Source organism: Daphnia carinata, chromosome 7 (genome assembly GCF_022539665.2).
Source record: "Daphnia carinata strain CSIRO-1 chromosome 7, CSIRO_AGI_Dcar_HiC_V3, whole genome shotgun sequence".
Lineage (NCBI taxonomy): Eukaryota > Metazoa > Arthropoda > Branchiopoda > Diplostraca > Daphniidae > Daphnia > Daphnia carinata.
This window is the reverse complement of record NC_081337.1, coordinates 4,330,446-4,350,757: the sequence shown is the minus strand read 5'-3', so window position 1 is coordinate 4,350,757 and position 20,312 is coordinate 4,330,446. Positions and strand designations below refer to the sequence as shown.

General features: G+C 44.7%; 3 protein-coding genes across 3 annotated transcripts; 2 read left to right on the top strand and 1 right to left on the bottom strand.

Moving 5' to 3' along the window:
- Positions 1-979: 979 nt before the first annotated feature.
- Positions 980-2,437, top strand: LOC130695543 (uncharacterized). The gene is made up of 5 exons (XM_057518684.2): positions 980-1,339; positions 1,411-1,606; positions 1,702-1,888; positions 1,966-2,111; positions 2,297-2,437. The coding sequence occupies exons 1-5, from the start codon at positions 1,104-1,106 to the stop codon at positions 2,435-2,437; spliced, it is 906 nt and encodes a 301-aa protein (XP_057374667.1). The 5' UTR covers positions 980-1,103.
- Positions 2,438-4,746: 2,309 nt separating this feature from the next.
- LOC130695518 (delta-1-pyrroline-5-carboxylate dehydrogenase, mitochondrial-like) lies at positions 4,747-7,376 on the top strand. Its single transcript, XM_057518666.2, is given in 11 exon segments — positions 4,747-5,037; positions 5,098-5,186; positions 5,257-5,390; positions 5,461-5,508; positions 5,571-5,785; positions 5,842-5,914; positions 5,978-6,073; positions 6,132-6,331; positions 6,386-6,605; positions 6,674-7,160; positions 7,222-7,376. Coding segments are annotated over 11 exon segments (1,737 nt in total). The 5' UTR covers positions 4,747-4,975; the 3' UTR covers positions 7,335-7,376.
- Positions 7,377-7,970: 594 nt separating this feature from the next.
- LOC130695542 (uncharacterized) lies at positions 7,971-14,357 on the bottom strand. Its single transcript, XM_057518683.1, has one exon. The coding sequence runs from the start codon at positions 14,355-14,357 to the stop codon at positions 7,971-7,973; it is 6,387 nt and encodes a 2,128-aa protein (XP_057374666.1).
- Positions 14,358-20,312: the final 5,955 nt, after the last annotated feature.

The following is a 20,312-nucleotide window of genomic DNA, read 5'->3' as shown; positions in this document are numbered from 1 at the left end:
TTTCTGACCAATCTCATCCCTTTCGATGAACCATAGACCTTATAGAAAGAAATGTCTTTTGTTGTAATTTTTTAAACTAAAATTAGAATTAGCCTCATCATTATGCTACTACTATTATAAGTTGCCATATGGTTACTCGACCACCAACAGTAGTTGGGCTTAAGAAAAAACCAAATTATTTTTTACCCAGTTTTGCTTTTCTCCTTTTGGGCCTACTCAATGTTAATCATTGGGTTCTGTTAAATCTTAAACATTATGTATCTTTTGAATTACTTGTAAATAAAAAAAAAAATTTTGTGGCATTAGCAAAGGTGTTACAAACATTATTGGCTCGTCAGTTGCCCTATTGATGCAATGGATGACATCTTAGCAAAGTAAACACTGAACTTGTTTGTCAGACCATATCTTGTTTGTGCAAATTGCACTCTGTACATTGAGATTGTTTGATTACATGTCATTTTTTATAGATCATGAAAGGCAGCAATGTGATAAAGTGATGGATGATGCTAAAACTGTAGAAGTTTTGCTGTGAAGCCAGAAGTTAAAAAGTGTTTAATAATTAAAAAATAAATGAATCGTTTCTGCAACAGTATAATTATTTTTACATGCTTATAGATCTGGAGGACAAAGAAAAAATTGGGGAAAAAGTATGCCAATGGACGGCACAGGAGTCGCAGGTTGATGATGACTGTGTAGCTGGCATGGCCGAGCCCGAGTCTTATCGCAGATTCGGCTGGGGCTCAACATGGCCAAGCTGACTCAGCAATACTCAAGCCATACCACTTTCCATCCCGACGAGACCTCGGCTCGATAATGATTTTGATCGACATGATTCCCAGTTTATTTGCTTCAAGCAGGAGAAGTTTATTCAGCACTTAGTACTAAAAGCCCTTATCATCCAACTTTAGTTTACTTCATGCATTGAAATGGCTTTCGACATCAAAATTAAAACCGTTTTTGGTTGTTCTATCCCCGATAGGCTTCCTCCACCGAACGTCATGGGAATAAAGACGAAAAGGAACTCTTCCAAGTAACCGTGTGTCATCTAGCAAAAGGCCATGAGACTTTCCCTGTTATTCACCACGGAAATCTGAACATCTTCAATGACATTCTCGCCAAGCATAATCATTATGGCGAATATGGAAACGCGCTTTGTACATTGGGAGATATCTTGTGGCCACCTGATCGCCCACTCCCATATCCAGCGTGGGGGGGCAATCAAGATGCGACTTCATGTAGCAAGTCTAGAACGGTTCCATGAATTCATTTTGGCATTGACAACTTGCGTGGAAGATCAACTGAAAAGCCATTGCTACAATACTGTTGGAAATTTCTTGACGTAACAAACGAAATAAGAATCTGCGGTAGCAAAATTAATTTCTCTGAAATATTATAAATTTTCTTATTTAGTTTCTTTGAGAGCTATAAGAATCGGAAGGATTTGACACAGTCTTTGGAAAGCTTCTATGGTGAGTACAATCCTCCAATCACGGCCAAGCACCACACTTGCGTCGGTTTGGGCTTGGACTTAGCTGGAAGGATAGTGGAATTGAAGCAGACATACCCTGGTATCAGTTCTGCCCTCTTCTTGGCTTCATGCGAAGAGGTAAATAATCTCGTCGATCAACATCGATATTCGAACATCTCTGTTTACTATTATCCTTCTAACTGAACGATCTGTTTGTGGTATAATATGAAAAGGATATTGGAAACGTCAATCGATATGTTTCGACTCCAACTCCAGATACCCGCACGTCAGAAAAAGAGCACGTCGTCATTGCTTTAAACATTGAACTGGAAGGTCGAGTAGGCGTACTAATACTAGATACTGGCTACCATGTTCCACGACCTGTGATAGTTATGGAGGATCGCCTATATCCTCACACTGGTATAATACGGTTTTATCTTACTGAGCAAATGCAATTCATTGGTATGACTAAATTTTTGTCTCTGTTGGACCCACAGGATGGTTCAAACCGGGTGGCACAAGTCGATCACGACGCCTGTACAATTACACCCTACATCCCAGTGGCCGCTACGTACTTTGGGATGTCAAGGAAACCCGGAAAGGAATCGAAGATTGTGAATCTGCCCGGATTTATACACATCAGGTATTTTTATCGATTTTTCTACAGGTTTTTGAACTAGTTGGAGGTTTTAAATATCTCTTGGGTATGCTTACGGTACGCTATCATGACATGTATATGCTGATTTGTCTGTTTTGTTTTCTAAGTTCCTTGTTTATGGAAATTTTATTGAAGGGGGAGTATTGTTTTCGACTTTCTTACCATTTTAGGCGTTTTTGTCTCCAGTAGACTGCACAGAGCGACGGAACTTGGTGTATAACTGCGACGTGGGTGGAGTGTATTACCAATGGAAGTTCTATACGCGCTTTAATGGAAAATTCTATTTTTGGGTTCACAAATGGATTCCATAGGATAACTATAGGGAAATGTCCTTACAATCTAGCTTTTAATAGGGCTGAATGGAAGTTGACGTTGCTTAATGTTTCGAATGCAAAATTTTAATCCCGGTTTGGAATAGTAGAAACTGTCCAATGAGCTATCTGTTAGTGTAGTTGAAGTCTCTAGCGTCTCATTTCTCTCAACAAGGGCAGAGATGTGTGTAAAAAATCCTTGTAAAGCTAGTAGGGTATAACTGGCGTTGAGATAAAGAAAACCTGTACATCTTTCCGCCTACCGGCTTTTGTCTTTAATCGAGGTCAGTTATCGAGGTGCGCTACCTGGAATGGAACCGGAGATGACTACGGTTCTAAAATTTTTGGCTGAGATTATGTTAAGGTTGGACCACAGAAAACTGCTGACACGAGCGAAGAAGCGCATTGTACGTGCCACTATCACTGTGAAAACTGAGTAAAAAAAATACCTCAAGCATTCTGTAGTTATCCTGCTGAACTGTTGCTCATATTAAACGACTCAATAAAATTTTCTGTTCAAGCCATCGTATTTTTCACTTCCACTCGAACTACCAAACTCTAGAATTGTAAGGTCTTTTTCCACCTGTGGTAATCCATCGCAACCGAATGGTGTACCCATTTACGGAGTTTCTTACTATAAGGGCTTTCATTGCTGTACACACTTAACAGTCATCGTTTTATACTGGCAAGCCTGTTGTGTATATTAAGAGAGTTGTCATTGCACTTATATTGGTTAAAAGTGCTTCCCAACTACACTTGCCTCCAGCAGACGGCTTAAGCGATTCGGGTGGAGAGTGTAGCGAATAGAAGTTCTGCACACACTTGAACGAAAAATTCTTTTCATGGATGCGCCACTGATTTCTGTAGGAAGACGAGTGTCATTACAAGTCTTTGGTTTGATGGGGCTGAAATAGAAGTGAAGGTTCCGTAATGGCTCGAAAGAAAAATTTTTATTCTGTCGGGGAATAGGAGACACGGTTTATTAATTAGCGACCTACTCGTTTACTTGAGATTTCTATCGTCTAAATTGTTATGCAAAAGCTGAAGCAGTTTTATTTATTCTTTCGGTTCAACACGTCTCTTTGTATGTATAGCCACGGAAATTGTACTCAAATAAAATTTTACTTCATTTCGTGCAATTAGTGATATTAGTTCGGGGATTTCAATTCAGTACGAGTCTTAGAATACTCTATAACTGTATATATACAATAATAAATAGGATTTTATTGCACATATAACAGTGATATTTAAAAATACGTTTAGCATACAACGGCAATTTCTCAGTTTAATGTAGCAATTGAAAGTCTTTACTGCCTCGGTTTTCTCACTGCTGAATCACTTGAGTTCCTAATTTTTCCTTTGGACAGCAACACGACAAACACGATGTGGCTGGCCAAGTCAACTCTGCGTTGGATGTCTTTTCACTGATTCATGTGACATCCTCGAAAAAGGAAAATTCATCAACTAAACATTCAGTTATAAAAATTGAAAAAAAGCTTTCGCAATGTTGCATCCCGAATAGTAGGAAAGTAGGTCTATAATTTCGTTGAATGTAATAAAGTAAAAGATTTCTATAGTTTAACATATTTTTGTTTACTAAACATGGCTTGAATAAAATAGCGAAGAAATATTTGAAAATTAGAGTTCTTCAATAAAAGCCGGTGTTCGTCGTCATTTCGTTTTCGTTAAGTCCCTTCCATGGGCGGGTCGAGTTACGCCGATTATGTGCACGTCTATATGCACGCGCTGCCTTCCAAAAAGCCCACTGTAGTTGCAAACACACAAAACTCCTCCCCATTTATCCTTGGTTATTTATACAGCAGAAATGTTTACCGTCGGTTACCTTACGTGTCAGTGTTTTCAAGGAAGGGCCATCTCGCCACGGCCACGAACAATAGGCAAACTTAAAACTGGGCTTCATTTCTGGCCGTCTGCTATTGTCTTACCAAATTCTCCGCTTGGATCAGTAGAAATTACAGATCCCAGCGGAGTTTCTCACCTTCTTGATACAGTCCTGGCGTTTCTGCCGTTTTCTGCTTCTGCTTATTAATTTTTGTTAGACAGTGCTACCTAGTTGCCGAAATGTGAAAGGTCCAAAAAGTAAACAATAGCAAAAAATCTGTCGTCTGGATTGATAAGATCTCGAATAACGCAAATTACCTACGGCAAAAGTAATAAACTAATAATGTTACATATTATTTTCTGTTTTAGAACTTCATAAATATGATTGTTTCGTGCAAGTATTCTATTAAATGGTGGGATATTCAATCTAACGTGCTGTGAAACAATAACCTTGATAATATGATATCTACTGCGGCTAGCCCACCCTCCCCTCGCGCTCCCAGAATTTAAAACATGTTGTCGAGTAACAGTACGTGACCTTCACTATTCATACTTTTGCCATATACTTCTGCTTATCAGGTTGTGGGTGCTGCCTTTGTTAGCTGAAAAAGAACCAAAAGATTCCTACTGTAGCTGCATTTTCTGCTCTTTGCATTTTTATTTTGCACTATTTCACATACAACAGACTTCCTTACAATGATTTCCTCTATTACAAAATCTACGCTTCATCTCTTATCTACCAAAAGACTCTATGTGGGGTGAGAACATATCAAATTGTTAGCTATATGAATAATCTCTACTAGTCTTTACTAATTTAGGAAATCATTTTTGAGATGTCTCAGTGGACCACCCATCTTTCAAGAACCTGTTACGCAACCAATTAATTTGGTGAATGAACCTATTCTGGGTAAAATGGACTGTAAACAATCTGCTATGTGACACTTGTGTTTGACCTTCTGTGTCTATGATTACCTTAGATTATTTTAAAGGCAGTTCAGAAAGATCCTTACTAGAAGATGCATTGCAATACAGACAGTCCACTTGTGAAGAAATCCCAATTGTAATTGGTGGCAAGGAATATTGGACTGATAATGTTCATTACCAAGCGATGGTATCCTACATGTGTTATGGTTGTACAGTTCATGTAATATACTAATTCACTATTGTTTTTCTTTATATAGCCATCTAATCACCAGAAAAAGATAGCAAAATTTTGTTATGCTACTCCTGTAATTTAACAGCCAATGGAAGATTGTTTGTTTTTATTTTAATGGTTACATTGTGAAATTAGGAATTGCTGCAAAAATCCATCAGTGCTTCACCAGAAGCTAGAAAGTCATGGGAGAAGGTTTCTTTGCACAAAAAAATTGACATTTTTCTAAAAGCAGGAGATTTGGTATCTACAAAATACCGAAGCCAGCTTATTGCGTCAACAATGCTAGGCCAAGGAAAAACGGTATTTCAAGCTGAAATCGATGCAGCTTGTGAATTGGCGGACTTTTTAAGGTAAGCCAAAGCGAATAGTAACAATATTTCGAAATTTATAAAATTAATATTTTTAGATTCAACGCAGAATTTGCTCAGAGGCTGTATGATTACCAACCCGTGAATGTCGATCCGTCTATAAGGAATTCAGTACGACAGAGATATATGCACCATTGAAGCAAGTTGAGTCATTGTGTTCCTTGTTTTGTTCAGGTACGACACAGAGGACTCGAGGGATTTATTGCTGCCTTTTCACCTTTCAATTTTACAGCAATAGGAGGAAACCTTGCATATGCTCCGGCTATTATGGTTTATTTTCTTATACCAAGTTAGTATTTTGTGGTACTTAATTGGGCTCTGGCTTTAGGGAAATGTGGTGCTCTGGAAACCGTCGGACACAGCAATGTTATCTAATTATATCGTGTTCCGATTGATGGAAGAGAGCGGAATTCCGCCTGGTGTGGTGAATTTCGTACCGGCAGAGGGGCCTACATTTGGCCGTGTTATTACCACCTCTCCCCACTTAAGTGCCATCAATTTGGATCTGTTCCGTAACTCTAGAAAGCAGTTAGAATTAGACGCCGAAAAATTGCAATAATTTTTTGCCCTCTATGATAGAAGATTTCACTGATTGTGGAAGCAAGTAGGACAAAATGTGGACCGTTTTCGGAATTTACCGCGGCTGGTTGGCGAGTGTGGAGGGAAGAACTATCATTTTGTCCATTCTTCTGCAAACGTCGAACACGTCGTTAACTCTACTCTTCGTGGTGCTTTCGAGTATTCTGGGCAAAAGTGCTCGGCTTGTTCCAGGCTTTATGTTCCATCTTCGTTGTGGAAACAGGTCGAAAGAATAGCTTGCTAACTAACGGTATCCTCGTTGCTCAGTAAACCTTTATTTTATCATTGCAGATAAAAGAAGGCCTCGTAGAGGGCATGAAGCAAATGAAAATTGGACCGGTTACCGAATTTGATACCTTCACATCATCAGTCATTGATGAACGGGCGTACAATCGCATAACCTCCTACATCAAACACGCTGAAGAGGCCCCTCACCTCGAAATCATTGCTGGGGAACATCGAGATAAGAGTATCGGTTATTTTATTCAACCAACGTTATTAGAAACTAAAAATCCGCGGGATCGCATAATGGTTGAGGAGATTTTTGGGCCTGTTCTTACTGCATTCGTTTATGACGATAACGCAGTGGAGGAAACATTAGAACTAGTTGATTCTTCTACATCCTTCGCGTGAACGGGAGCAGTGTTTGCCGAGGATCGTGAATTCCTAGTACAAGCCGCAGAACACCTAAAAATGTCTGCTGGAAACTTCTATATCAACGACAAGTCAACTGGCGCTGTTGTCGGTCAGCAACCTTTTGGAGGAGGTCGGTTGTCAGGTAGGAAAAATTCAGTACCCAATTGCATAAGCTCCAAATATTTACTGTCATCTAAACATAGGAACTAACGACAAAGCGGGAAGCCCGCATTATTTGCTTCGATGGACAAGTCCACAGGCCATCAAGCAGTCTTTCAGTCGTCTGACGCAGTTCAAGTATCATATGGAAAAATAAATCGTTCCTGAAATAAAATTGCGACAATTATTTTAACTCAAACGACGAGCACAACTCGTCAGAAACTTTGTCGAACTTTTTGGCAGTTTAAGTATTAGCAAATAGATCGGAAAATTGTCTGTAGAATTGTTAGAATTATTCCCTTTGTAAACACTATACATTTTTTATCTAGTCTGCCTGTTGCCACTCCACGCGGTTGTACGGGAAGAGAAAATAAGAAACGATTAGTCTAAAACAAAGATTTGATTAAACATGGGCGAGCCGATGTATTCAGATAAAGCCGCGTTGGTTGCCTGCCAACGGACGTTGTAAATGGAGACACAGCACGTAAAGGGGGGGGGGGTCTGCACAAGAGCCACGCGCAATGGCTGCCAAAACCACGCGCCTCGTGTAGAAATGAAAGGGTAAAATTAGGGCGTCGTCGCAACACAGCACTGCAAGTGGTCGGGAAACAATACAAACTTTCGGGAAAACGGGACACGATCCTTTGCCAAAGGAAGAAACACGTTGAACTTGTGCGAAGTTCAATTAACGGACGGAAAAAACGGGACGAAACGAGTTTGAGGTGTTTGCTGCTTGCTAGCGAGGTCGAGACTGAGGTCGAGTGAGGTCGGAAACCCTAAGCTCCGCCCTTCGTTACCGAATCTCTTCCTCCGGCTGCGGCGTTGCCAGATCGCTTTTAAAAGAGACGGTTTTGGCGAGCTCTAACTCGGCAACATCGCCGGCCCTGCGCTTTGCCGTGCCAAGCGCACCTTCCCGCACTAGTACGGATTCGAGGAGAAATAGCGAATGCGCTGGTCGATGACGCTCGGTTCCGTTCGTTTGTATGTTCACAGAGCGAACGACTCCGTCGTCGCCGGGAAAGGTTTGAATAATCTTTCCGGTAGGCCAAGTTCCTCGAGGCGTTGCTGGATCAATGATGACAACAATATCTCCGACCTGGAGGTTAGGATGCTCTTGGTACCATTTCTCTCGTTCAGTGAGACTTGGTAGTACCTCTTTCATCCAGCGCTGCCAGAATTGGTCCGCGACTGCCTGTGCGATGCGCCATCTCTGCTTAGCGGTTAAATCATCCTCGGTAAAGACGTCGGGCGGTAGATTCGGAGTTGCGCGACCAAGCAGTAGATGGTTAGGAGTTAAACATTCTGAATCGTTTGGGTCGTCGCTTATCGGAGTAAGCTTGCGGCTATTGAGAATATTCTCAATTAAAGTGAGGGCGGTCAGTAGGATTTCATCGGTGAGGCGCTGGTTTCCTAGAACGGCTCGTAACGCGATCTTGGCGGCCCTTACCATTCGCTCCCAGACACCTCCGAAATGGGGAGCAGCTGGCGGATTAAACACCCATTTGGACGGTTGTCGGTTTAAATGACGTAGGATGGCGTCCTGGTTTAAGTTCTGGAGACATTCGGCCAATTCCCTCTGCGCGCCAACGAAGTTTGTCCCATTATCACTATGATAGGACGCGGGTACTCCTCGACGATTTTGGAAACGATCGAGAGCGGAAATGAAGGAACTGGTATCCATTGAGTACGCCATTTCGAGGTGCACACACCTTGACGTTAGGCATGTAAACAAGCAACCCCAACGTTTAATCGTTCGGCGGAAAATGGTAACGTTGATAGGCCCGAAATAGTCCACTCCTGTGTGGGTAAACGTGGGATACCCAACCTTCAAGCGGGAAGTGGGAAGAGCAGCCATGATCGGTGTGGTCCCCTTTGCGCTTCGTCTCCTGCAGAGGTAGCAAAGATGGCGAACTCGTTGAGCCGTGATGAGTCCTTTGGGAATCCAAAACTCACGACGTGCCTCATGATGAAGCTCGCTAGCCGAAAGATGACCCCGATCGCGGTGTAATTTGAAAAGGATGAGCTCGGTCATCCTTTCCGAGCGGGGAAGAATGATTGGGTGGCGGCTATCGATCGGTAAGGGCGCTTTCTCGATTCGTCCACCAACACACATGAAGCCTCGATGGTCGAGAAATGGAGCCAACTTAATCAGTTTTGAATCCTTTTCGATTGGGCGGCCGGCCCGTAAACAGTTCATCTCTTGCTGGTAGGCGTTTGCTTGCGTCCGCTGGAGAATGAAGGATTTTCCCATTTGGACCTCATCGGCCGAGAGTCCATTCGCTCTTCGTTGATTGGGGTCCCTCTGCCGCGCGTTCCAGATAAAACGAAAGAGGTAGGCGACGGCGTTAAAGATGATCTGCGGTCTCGATTTCCTATCTATAAGGAGGTCGATTCCATCAATTTCCCGCTGGACTACCCCAATCCAAGCCGTTTCTCTTATCTCCGGGTCGGTTTCGTCAATTACTGGTAGGGATTGAAGTTCAGGCCAGTTGTCTAATCCTCGAAGGAAGGACGGTCCAGAGAACCATCGATGGTCGATGGTGAATTCAGACGCATCTAGACCGCGACTGGCGTCGTCTGCCGGATTGCTCGCACTTGGTACGTAATTCCACTGATCGGGAGTCGTGGTCTCAAAAATCTCACCGATCCGGTTGCCGACGTAGTTATTAAAGCGACAATTCCTGGAATTAATCCAGCTAAGGACGGTTGTCGAGTCGGTCCAGTAAAAGATCTGGCCGAAGGCGAGGTCGTGTTCAACGCACACTTGCGTGCCGAGACGTGCGGCTAACACAGCGGCGTTGAGTTCCAGGCGGGGAATTGTCAGAAATTTCAGGGGAGCGACTCTGGCTTTCGAGATGATGAACTTGACGCTGGCCGGGCGGTCATTGAATAAGAAACGGACGTATGCGACAGCGCCGAAGCCTAATTCGGACGCGTCTCCAAAAATGTGTAGCTCCGTTGCTGTAAGATCGTTTCGCGGTGGAGAAATACATCGTTCGAGAACGAGTTTGGAGAGTGACGGCAACGTTTCGGTCCAGCGGATCCAGCGATCGATAAGATCCTGGCTTAGTTCATCGTCCCAGTCAAATTTACGGCGCCAAATGTCTTGCATCAGGACCTTTGCTTGGAAAACTATCGGGGCCAGGAAGCCGAGGGGGTCGAAGATGCTGAAGATGGATTTCAGCAGATCCCTTTTAGTTCTTCCTCCCGGTTCCGCTTTAGCACCAAGCACGAAGACGTCACGTCGAAAGTCCCAAACTAGCCCAAGAGTTCGTTCAATAGGATCCTCATCCAAATCCATGTTGATAGAGGCTCCTTCCTTTCGTTGGCCGGGAATTGCCTTCCGTACAACGTCATTTGAGGTGGCCCATTGAGTTAAGGGAAAACCACCAGCCCTCAACACCCTAGTCAGTTGATGTGCGGTCGAAATAGCCTCGCTTGTGGAAGGGAAAGACGTCAGCCAATTGTCTACGTAAAAGTGTCGGGAAATTTGACGTAGCAAGAGCTTTGGATCTTCGCTGTCTTTCACAGCTTGTTGCAGGGCGTAGGCACATATGGCTGGTGATGAGACGGCACCGAATAGGTGAACTTCCATCTGATAGACATCCGGGGGGTTTGCGCTACCCGGTTCACGCCAAATGAAGCGGAAGGCCGGCCCATCAGGAGATCTTATTCGTACCTGATGGAACATCTTTTCGATGTCGGCAACGAGTGGGATAGCGTGTTGACGGAAACGGAGAAGCACGCCGATCAGGTTTGTCATGAGGTCAGGTCCCTTTAGAAGAGCATCGTTCAAACATATTCCGTTGTGTTTGGCCGATAAATCAAACACAACTCTACACTTTCCTGGCTTGTTCGGGTTGAAGACAGGGTGATGAGGACAATACCACGTTCGACCGAGGGGTCCGGCGTTGATCTCCTCTCGGGATAGCTTGCGTGCGTGATGCAAGTTGACGTATGTACTGATGACCGACCCATAAACCTTGCCGAGGTCCTTGTCTTTAATAAGTTTTCTTTCCAGATTAAAGAAGCGACGTTGGGCGAGGAAAAGGTTATTTGGGAGGTCCGGATTGTCCATTTTCCAAAGTAGGTTGACCTCGTAGCGTTCACCGTTGTGTCTTGTGGTGTTATTCAGAATATCCCACGCTCTCCTTTCTTCTCGACCAATAGGTTTAGTGACGTTCGGTTTCGTGCCGAATGTATCAGCCTCGACGAATTGCTGTAAAAGAACGTCACATTCCCTTTCTGCAAGGTGGGAATGGAAACAATCGCGAGTGTCGTCACTGGGTTTTCCGCATGGCCCTCCAATGTACCAACCGAAGGCTGACAGGTAGGCACGAGGTGCTCGTTGGTCAAAGGGATCTTTGCGCGTTTCGAAGATTTCTATTGCGGACGGGTGGTCATGACCTATTAAAATTGCGACATCTTCCTTTGTAGTAGAGTGGACCGGAACATGAGCGAGGTGAGGCCACTGCTCTCTAAGACTAGCAAGATTGATCGGGCGTTTGTCGAGTTCGAAGGTGTCCATCACATGCGCATCCGAGATGTCAAAGGAGAAGCGACCGTCAATTGAAGTGACACTGAAATTGACGATCTTACGATCGACAGATTTAGTTTCACCGTTAACCGTTCTTGTTGCAACTCGTTCGACTTTGCCTCGTAGATTGATGAGAGCCGCAGTCTTCCCCCTTATCACGGATATTTCGCTTCCAGGGTCGAGGAGCGCATAGAGTGGATATTCATTGCCGTTGGCCTTCAGGATCACAGGAACAATCGGTAGTAGAGTACGGCTACCTGCCGATTTGGTTGCGACAGAGCCGGAGAATTTCGTAGTCGTTGATCCTGGGCCCATCCTTTGAGGGTAGAGCCGTGGAGCGCCATGCAAAAGTGGGTGATGGATGCCATCGCAGTCGGGCTTCGAGCAACGTTCGGTACGTGTGCACGCGCGGCTAAGGTGGTCGCTGCCTAAGCAACGAAGGCACAAGTTGGCTTCCTTCACAATTTGCGCTCTTTTCTCCACGGGGATGTCTCTGAATTTTCTGCAGTCTTTCAGACGGTGTGGATGCTTGCTGTTGCACCCCGGACATCTAGAGGCTGCTTCGTCGTTGTTCGGTTTCGGGGGCGTTACGGACGTGGTGGTGAATACGTTAGGCTTGTGTGGAGTACGACGTTTCTCCTCCGATGGTTTAATGTGCTGTCTATGAGGAGTTTCGATCGAACTCGCTCGGATAGATTGTTCAGCCATTGAAACTCCGTCGAGCCACTGATCCAAGTCTTCAATCGATGCAAGAGTGGGTTGCATTGCCCAACTCTTCTCGCCCCATCGACTCTTCAATGCTGGAGGAAGTTTGGAAATCAGCTGCGAAAGCGTGGTGTGGCTGTAAAGTTCCATTCCGTATCCTCCCAATTTAAGCGTTGCTACCACGGAGTGGAGATCGGCGGAGAAAGCCCGAAGGGCACTAAAATCGTTGTCTCTAAACGGCCGTAGTTTGAGAAGCGATGAAGTGCAGGCTTGGGAGACAATCTGCGGGTTTCCGTATCTCCGTTGAAGTTCGTTAAGCGCGTGTTGGTAAAGCCCCGGGTTGAGAAGAGCTCCTCCGATGTCCTTCCGAATGGTCGGTGTTAGCGCGTCATACAGATGAGCGATGCGTTCTGCGTCAGAACTTACGGCATCGTGGACGAAAACCTTGAACATCTGTATGAACATCGGCCAGTTGCGAGGATCTCCATCGAAGGTAGGTGCCTTCATCCGGGGTGGCTTAATACCAGGGCGATTTGTGCCGGCGGGCGGAGTATTGATAGTGCGAATCCAAGCGTCTGGTGTATAAACGGTAGGCGGATGTTGCACTGTCGGCGGATGAGCGGGTGTTCCTGGGTAGCCTGGAAAGGGAGTCGACGCTGGTTGTTCGTTATTCATAGACGGTGTGAATAACGGCAAGCTATATGTAGTGGTAGTATTTGCCGGCCCGTGTGACGAACCGGAGCCACTCGGGAGCGTAGTCACAGTTGGAATTCGTGCGGACAAACCCGGACCATGTGACGGACCTAAGTTGGCCGGCCCAACGTTCGTGCTATTCGGAAACGCTGAACCCAAGGAACTCGGTTGGTTGGTGTTTCCCCGAGAGAAACCGGTGTTAACATTCCCAGGTGGAAGCGTGGTCGGAGGTTGAACAGGAAACGTAGGGATGTGTGGCATGGAGCTCGAGCGTGGTAAAGAGCTGCCAGGCGTGAAAACTTTACTAGCGAGATTGCGCATCTTTCCCAAGAAGCCCACCGTTGGTGTGGGCGGTGTTGTCGCCGTCGATTGGGTAAAGAGCCTCGTAGGTGTAGGTATCCTAGACGTGGATCCTACTAGCGGTGTGTTCACTGTAGAGGCTTGAGTAGCAGTGGAGGTAGTGGCAATATTCGGTAGACTTACAGCTGGAGTAGCTGAACGTGACGACGAACCGCTTACCCTGGACATGTTGCTTGTAACGGAAGAAGCTCGTGTTGGCCCAGGCTGCTCATCTGCAATAAGTTCGGCTAGTTGTCGTCGCATGATGGCACCGCTTAATCGTTGTCGGTCCATCTCGTTTCGTAGCTCTCGCTGTTTCCTTTCGCTCTCGACTCGTTGTTTATATTCGTCAAGCTCCCTTATCTTTGCATCCTCCTCTTCTCTGCGCGTTGTCTCTTCCAGGGTTTGTTGAAGCATCAGTTCGGCTTCCTTCTCCCTTTGCTCAGCTTCGTGAATTCTAGCTTGTCGGGACGAAACACTGGAATGTCGTGAAGAGGCTCTGGAATGCACGGAAGAGCTTGATTTTGGCTTCGTCCATGCTACATAATCGTCACAATCGGCCAAGGTTGATTGGTGGTCATAGATGACAGCTTGTATCCACTGTATCTCACCTTCCAAGTCATTTGCGCTGCAATTGGGAGCGTTGCACTGGACATATCGATCGTGGCACGTCTCTAAACTGTCGAACTCACGAACGTAGTTAGCGCGGAGCGCTCGTACAGTGTCACGATCTTCACCAATTCTTACAGATTGCGCGAGTTTCTTGCCCGCTTTGGTATGGGCCATCTTTCCATTGGTTCTTAGCCTCTTGAGGCGGATAGGATCAACAATGGTTTCCACATCGGACAATGCTTCTTCTTCTTCATCGATGGAAGTGAGAATAGTAGGTACGATAGCTTGAGCCATGATGCAATATATTTACCAGAAAACAGCAGATATCAAGGGCGGAGTCGAGTTGACCTCCTACAAAGGAGACGACAAACTAGATCACGGAATAAGTTAATTCAAGCGACGACGGACGATTCGGTCTTGAGGACCCGGGCGGAAGAGTTGATTTAAGCCGATGTAACGCGTTTCGTTCGTTTTGGTGTTCCGTATCCGAACTAATCTGCGGCGTGGCGATGATGGCGTCGGTTCAGGTGGAGGTGCTTCGTCCTCTGAAGAGGGGCCAACTTCACTGATGACTTCACAATCAGAGAGGTTCGGTATAAAGTCGTCCTCTTCGGATTCCGATTGTGCAGGAGGTGTAGGTGGGTCAACAACAGGTGAAACGGGCCACGGATCGTACGGATGAAAGACGACCTGTCTAGGATTCGATGGCGGTATGAAGTCAGCTAGACGTGGTCGCGGTTCACTAGGTTGTTCTTCAGAAGTACTAGCAGCAGTAGTTGTATTAACGTTGGAGGCGGTCGCTTGCTGGACCTGGATCCGATGAAGGGCCTCCGCAATCCTTTTCTTGCTACGTAGTAACTTGTCTGCCTTCTTCCTCTTCGCGCTGTTAAACTTGCGCGGAATGGTGCTGGTTGCCGGCCGGCCGGACGTTAAGACTAGACGGACTGGGCAACTGCTGATGGACGGACGATGGTAAGGTCACAGACTAGACGGGCAATAACGGAAGATCCAGCTGACGATCAGTAAGTCTGGAGAACTGGACAGCTGGTGTAGGGTACAGCTGACGGGCCAGTAAGGCTGGACAGACTGTACACCTGAGGACGGAAGGCACAGCTGACGGTCAGTAAGGCTGGGCAAACTGGACAGCTGGTGTAGGGTACAGCTGATGGGCCAGTAAGGCTGGACAGGCTGGACACCGAAGACGGAACACAGCTGACGGTCAGTAAGGCTGGACCAAACTGGACAGCTGGTGTAGGGTACAGCTGACGGGCCAGTAAGGCTGGACAGACTGTACACCTGAAGACGGAACACAGCTGACGGTAAGTAAGGACAAAACTAGACAGCTGGTGTAGGGTGCAGCTGACGGGCCAGTAAGGCTGGACAGGCTGGACACCGAAGACGGAACACAGCTGACGGTCAGTAAGGCTGGGCAAACTGGACAGCTGGTGTAGGGTGCAGCTGACGGGCCAGTAAGGCTGGACAGGCTGGACACCGAAGACGGAACACAGCTGACGGTCAGTAAGGCTGGACCAAACTGGACAGCTGGTGTAGGGTACAGCTGACGGGCCAGTAAGGCTGGACAGGCTGGACACCGAAGACGGAACACAGCTGACGGTCAGTAAGGCTGGGCAAACTGGACAGCTGGTGTAGGGTGCAGCTGACGGGCCAGTAAGGCTGGACAGGCTGGACACCGAAGACGGAACACAGCTGACGGTCAGTAAGGCTGGACCAGCTGGACACCGAAGACGGAACACAGCTGACGGTCAGTAAGGCTGGACCAAACTGGACAGCTGGTGTAGGGTACAGCTGACGGGCCAGTAAGGCTGGACAGACTGTACACCTGAAGACGGAAAAGGCGCAGCACGCGGCCGCTCTATCGAGAGCAGACCTACGTATTTCAAACGGAAGCAAGGACTCGTGGACGCTCTACCGAGAGCAGACCAACGATCCAGCACGGGCGTTTCGTAAGAAAAGGGAAATTCGCGGACGCTCTAGCGAGAGCAGACCAACGAATTGCAACGCAACACAATAATTCGTTATATTACACACATTAAATCAAACGTGAATGCAAACGTAATGTAATATAATAGGGAGGGCGTGTTCGGGTTGCTGGGCTGCTGGGCGGATGTTTCTCGAGCTGCGCCGGAACGGTCGGTTGTTGTAGTCGGTCGTCTGCCACGCGGGACTTTTTCGTAAATGCGGACGATCAGCGTGAAACGGAAGGCCAGGTATTTGAGGTAGCGTCTCCAAAATGGCCAAGAATAAACGCCGACCGCGTGGTGATGGCCGCCGTACCGAGTTTCGAATTCCCGGTCGATGCACCAAATGTTGCCACTCCACGCGGTTGTACGGGAAGAGAAAATAAGAAACGATTAGTCTAAAACAAAGATTTGATTAAACATGGGCGAGCCGATGTATTCAGATAAAGCCGCGTTGGTTGCCTGCCAACGGACGTTGTAAATGGAGACACAGCACGTAAAGGGGGGGGGTCTGCACAAGAGCCACGCGCAATGGCTGCCAAAACCACGCGCCTCGTGTAGAAATGAAAGGGTAAAATTAGGGCGTCGTCGCAACACAGCACTGCAAGTGGTCGGGAAACAATACAAACTTTCGGGAAAACGGGACACGATCCTTTGCCAAAGGAAGAAACACGTTGAACTTGTGCGAAGTTCAATTAACGGACGGAAAAAACGGGACGAAACGAGTTTGAGGTGTTTGCTGCTTGCTAGCGAGGTCGAGACTGAGGTCGAGTGAGGTCGGAAACCCTAAGCTCCGCCCTTCGTTACCGAATCTCTTCCTCCGGCTGCGGCGTTGCCAGATCGCTTTTAAAAGAGACGGTTTTGGCGAGCTCTAACTCGGCAACACTGCCAATCCAAATATATGTTTTAATGGCAACCATACGCCGTTAGTTCTTTATTTGTCGGACTTCGGTTTATTACTCTCTTTGGTATTTGCAATTAAATAGGTAACTTTAAAAAATGGGAAAAGTCAGGTTCATTTTTCCGGTCTTATTTAGGCGTTATTAAGCCGTTTACCATTATTCTTCTATCCTTCGTTTTCATAATTACTGGAAATGCCTATATGTTGCCTATAGAAGAAACGGAGATACAGTCAATAAACAAAATGTATTGGCTCTTTGTTGAGCTGTTGTGTGATACGCTGAAGGTACGATTCTCGAACAGTAAAATAAAATTATAAATTATCCAATAATGCAAATGTGGGAAGACTATACACTTCCAAATTCTGTCAAAATCGGGAAAAAAAAAGACATTCGTTAAAATTCAACAAAATCACACGGCATAATCAAAATAAAGCGCCAATTTTGATTAAGTTATTGGATTTCTCGTTAAACCAGACAACTAGTGGTGGCAAGAAATACTCGTCAAACCTAAAGTAGGGTTTCATTGCTGCGTCTTCCCTAATTAGAACAGTTTTTTTTTATGTTGACGCGCTGGTACAATATGTGATTAAAATGTCCATCTTTAAATTAAAAGCTTTTCTATGAAATTATCTAATAGCGTCAAACTTAAGCTTAATGGACAGCTACACCATTGCAGACATATCGGCTATTGTATTAAGTGCCTGAAGGGTTGAATTTCGGGAATGGGGCACACACACAAGGGGGATTTGTTGGGTTTAAAGAAATCACTGCTCACGTGAAAAACTAGGTTGGGTGAAAAAAAATCCAATTGTAAAAGATGGGAAAACTAAGGTTTTGTAATGAAGATAGGGGCCAAAAACAAAAACGGTTCGTTTCTCATCGGAAGAGATAACTGAGAGTTACGCATGAAGGTTCCTTAGCTGCATTTTCCAGGTGCGTAGAACAAATACTTATTTTGAGGATCCCTGCAAAATACATGAACAGAAGCAGTCCAAGAACGAAGAGGATTGCCAGTAGTACGATGGAGAAAAATCCACAACATACTGGGAACGCGCAGCCTTTGCAGCCATATCCTTCCGCGTTGCAGATTCCAAAGGGTGTTTGTATTGTAACCTCTTTTTTTCGTTTTAGATTGCCCCCACAACCGGGCGTCGATTCTTCGTCGGCACTTGTCCCTGGACTTTGGTGTTCTAGGTTCGACAGCTCTACATCTTCGGTTGCCCTCGGATTTGTCTGCGTCTCCGATCGGTGCATCGAGGGTTTTGTGGGAGCTTTTTAGGTAAATACAACATTTGGATTAACATTAAAAAATGCAAGTAGTGGGTGAATTTACCTTGTCTAACGTTGTGGGATTTTACAATAATTGTTACTCGCGCCAACGATGGTTTCTCAGAGCCGTCTCAACTTTCTTGACTTCTAGCTGGCATGTTCTATTTTCATGGAACACGAGCATGCTAGCTTGTGTTCCATGAAAATAGAACATATGCTAATGTTTCTTGCAAAGTCATAATTAAAGTTTAAACAAAATGCTCTGCAATACATCATTAACTATGATAATAGGTACCATCCAAAAAATTCGTCCGTAAAATGTAACGAAGCTAAGATTTAAAAAAAGAAAAAGAAGGGGGAAAAAAGTAAGAAAATAACGTTGGAATTCAAAAGACAGAATGTAGATGGCGTGCTCTCAGCTTCTGAGTACTATATAAGCCAACATGGTCTCCGCGGGTTGACTCGACCGTTCGGGTTCTAAGCGGCACACGATTCTCGCACTGTGATTGGCTCTCCTACTGTGATGCCAAGGGCAACAGCACTGAAAAAAAGCAAGGCGTTCAAGTGTCGTCTGCTTGTGTCGTCTGCATCGATCTAAATTTTCCAAATAGGCCCAAATCACAAATTAATAATAAAAAATTATAAAACGTTCCTGAAATCACTACTGACATCTTTTACTACAACCCCCTGGACTCGACGGTAAGAGTTTTTTTTTTTTCCTGTGAACCATGATAATGTAAGTAGTTTAATCAGTGACTGTAAAAATTTGAATATGAAAATAAACCGAATGAAAAAATTTTACTTTTCTATTTGTATTATAATAACGATAAGCCTATACCATAAGACAAGTATAGAATCTTAAAACTATTTTTAAACTTTTTTTTTACGTAAATAGCAATTAGAAATTTAAAAATCCCGCCAAAAAAGAATGGCATCCGTCTTTCTCTATTGTGATTGGTTGTTTGCAATTTAGTATTTTTTCAACTAATTTTACTAAATGTTGTTGTATAATACCCACCAAAACATTCCTGGTGACACAAGGAATCTAGATATTACCTTGATAACATTTAATAAACCTAAAAAATGCCCAAACGAAAGGCCCAAAGTTGTCGACTTTTCGTAGTCCCCCCCCTCCCAAATGCCGTCCAAACATAAAATATTTATTAGTGGACAAACTATTGGTCCGAAATGAATTATTTTAATTGCAATGAATAGCCCATAGTAAGGGCTTTCGATTTTTATAAAATTTAAAGCAGGATTTCCATGGCAAAAAATTTAAAAAATTTTATTTTGCAGTTTTTGCGATCCAAGGATGTAATGGACCTAAACGACAAAACGAAAAAAAATTTTCCATTCCCGAACTTTTTTGGTTACGGAAATGGGGCACACACACAAGGGGGAATTGTTGGGTTTAAAGAAATCACTGCCCACGTGAAAAACTAGGTTGGGTGAAAAAAAATCCAATTTTAAAAGATGGGAAAAATAAGTTTTTGTAATGAAGATAGCGGGCAAAAAGAAAATCGGTTCCTTTCTCATCGGTTGTCCTCTTTCATTACGGTCATATTTGTCATATCGCCCACTTGTTCTGTTTGAAAAAGTCACCAGTCCTTGAAAACATGAAACCGTAATAAAGTAGTATTTTCTTACATGGTTGGTCTTCCCATATAGATGCCTGGAGTAGGAGTATGGGGTCGCTGAGTAATTGAGTAGAGGAGGTAGGGCGCAATTGGAACACGCGGCAATTGAAACAAAAATTCTACCACTTAAAGTATGCAAGAGATTTCGTTTAAAAAATTTGAAATAACGGGAATTAGGGTTCTACATTTTTAGAAAAAATTGGAGGCTTTAGACTCCAAACGTTTTCGAGTTATCCCTGAAAATTGTTTTTTGACTGTCCATTTTTTGTTTTTTCGCAGGCAATTTTTTCGTTTTCACATCTAAAACGATGGAGAAAATCATTAAAAAAGGTCTTAAATCGTTCGTCGTTCATTAAGCTATAAATTGATGACATTAATTTTTTTCTAGCTAAATTTTATCCCCCATAAACATTAAAACTCCGTGAAGACCCATGGTCGGAGCAGTTGGAACACCTTGTTCCA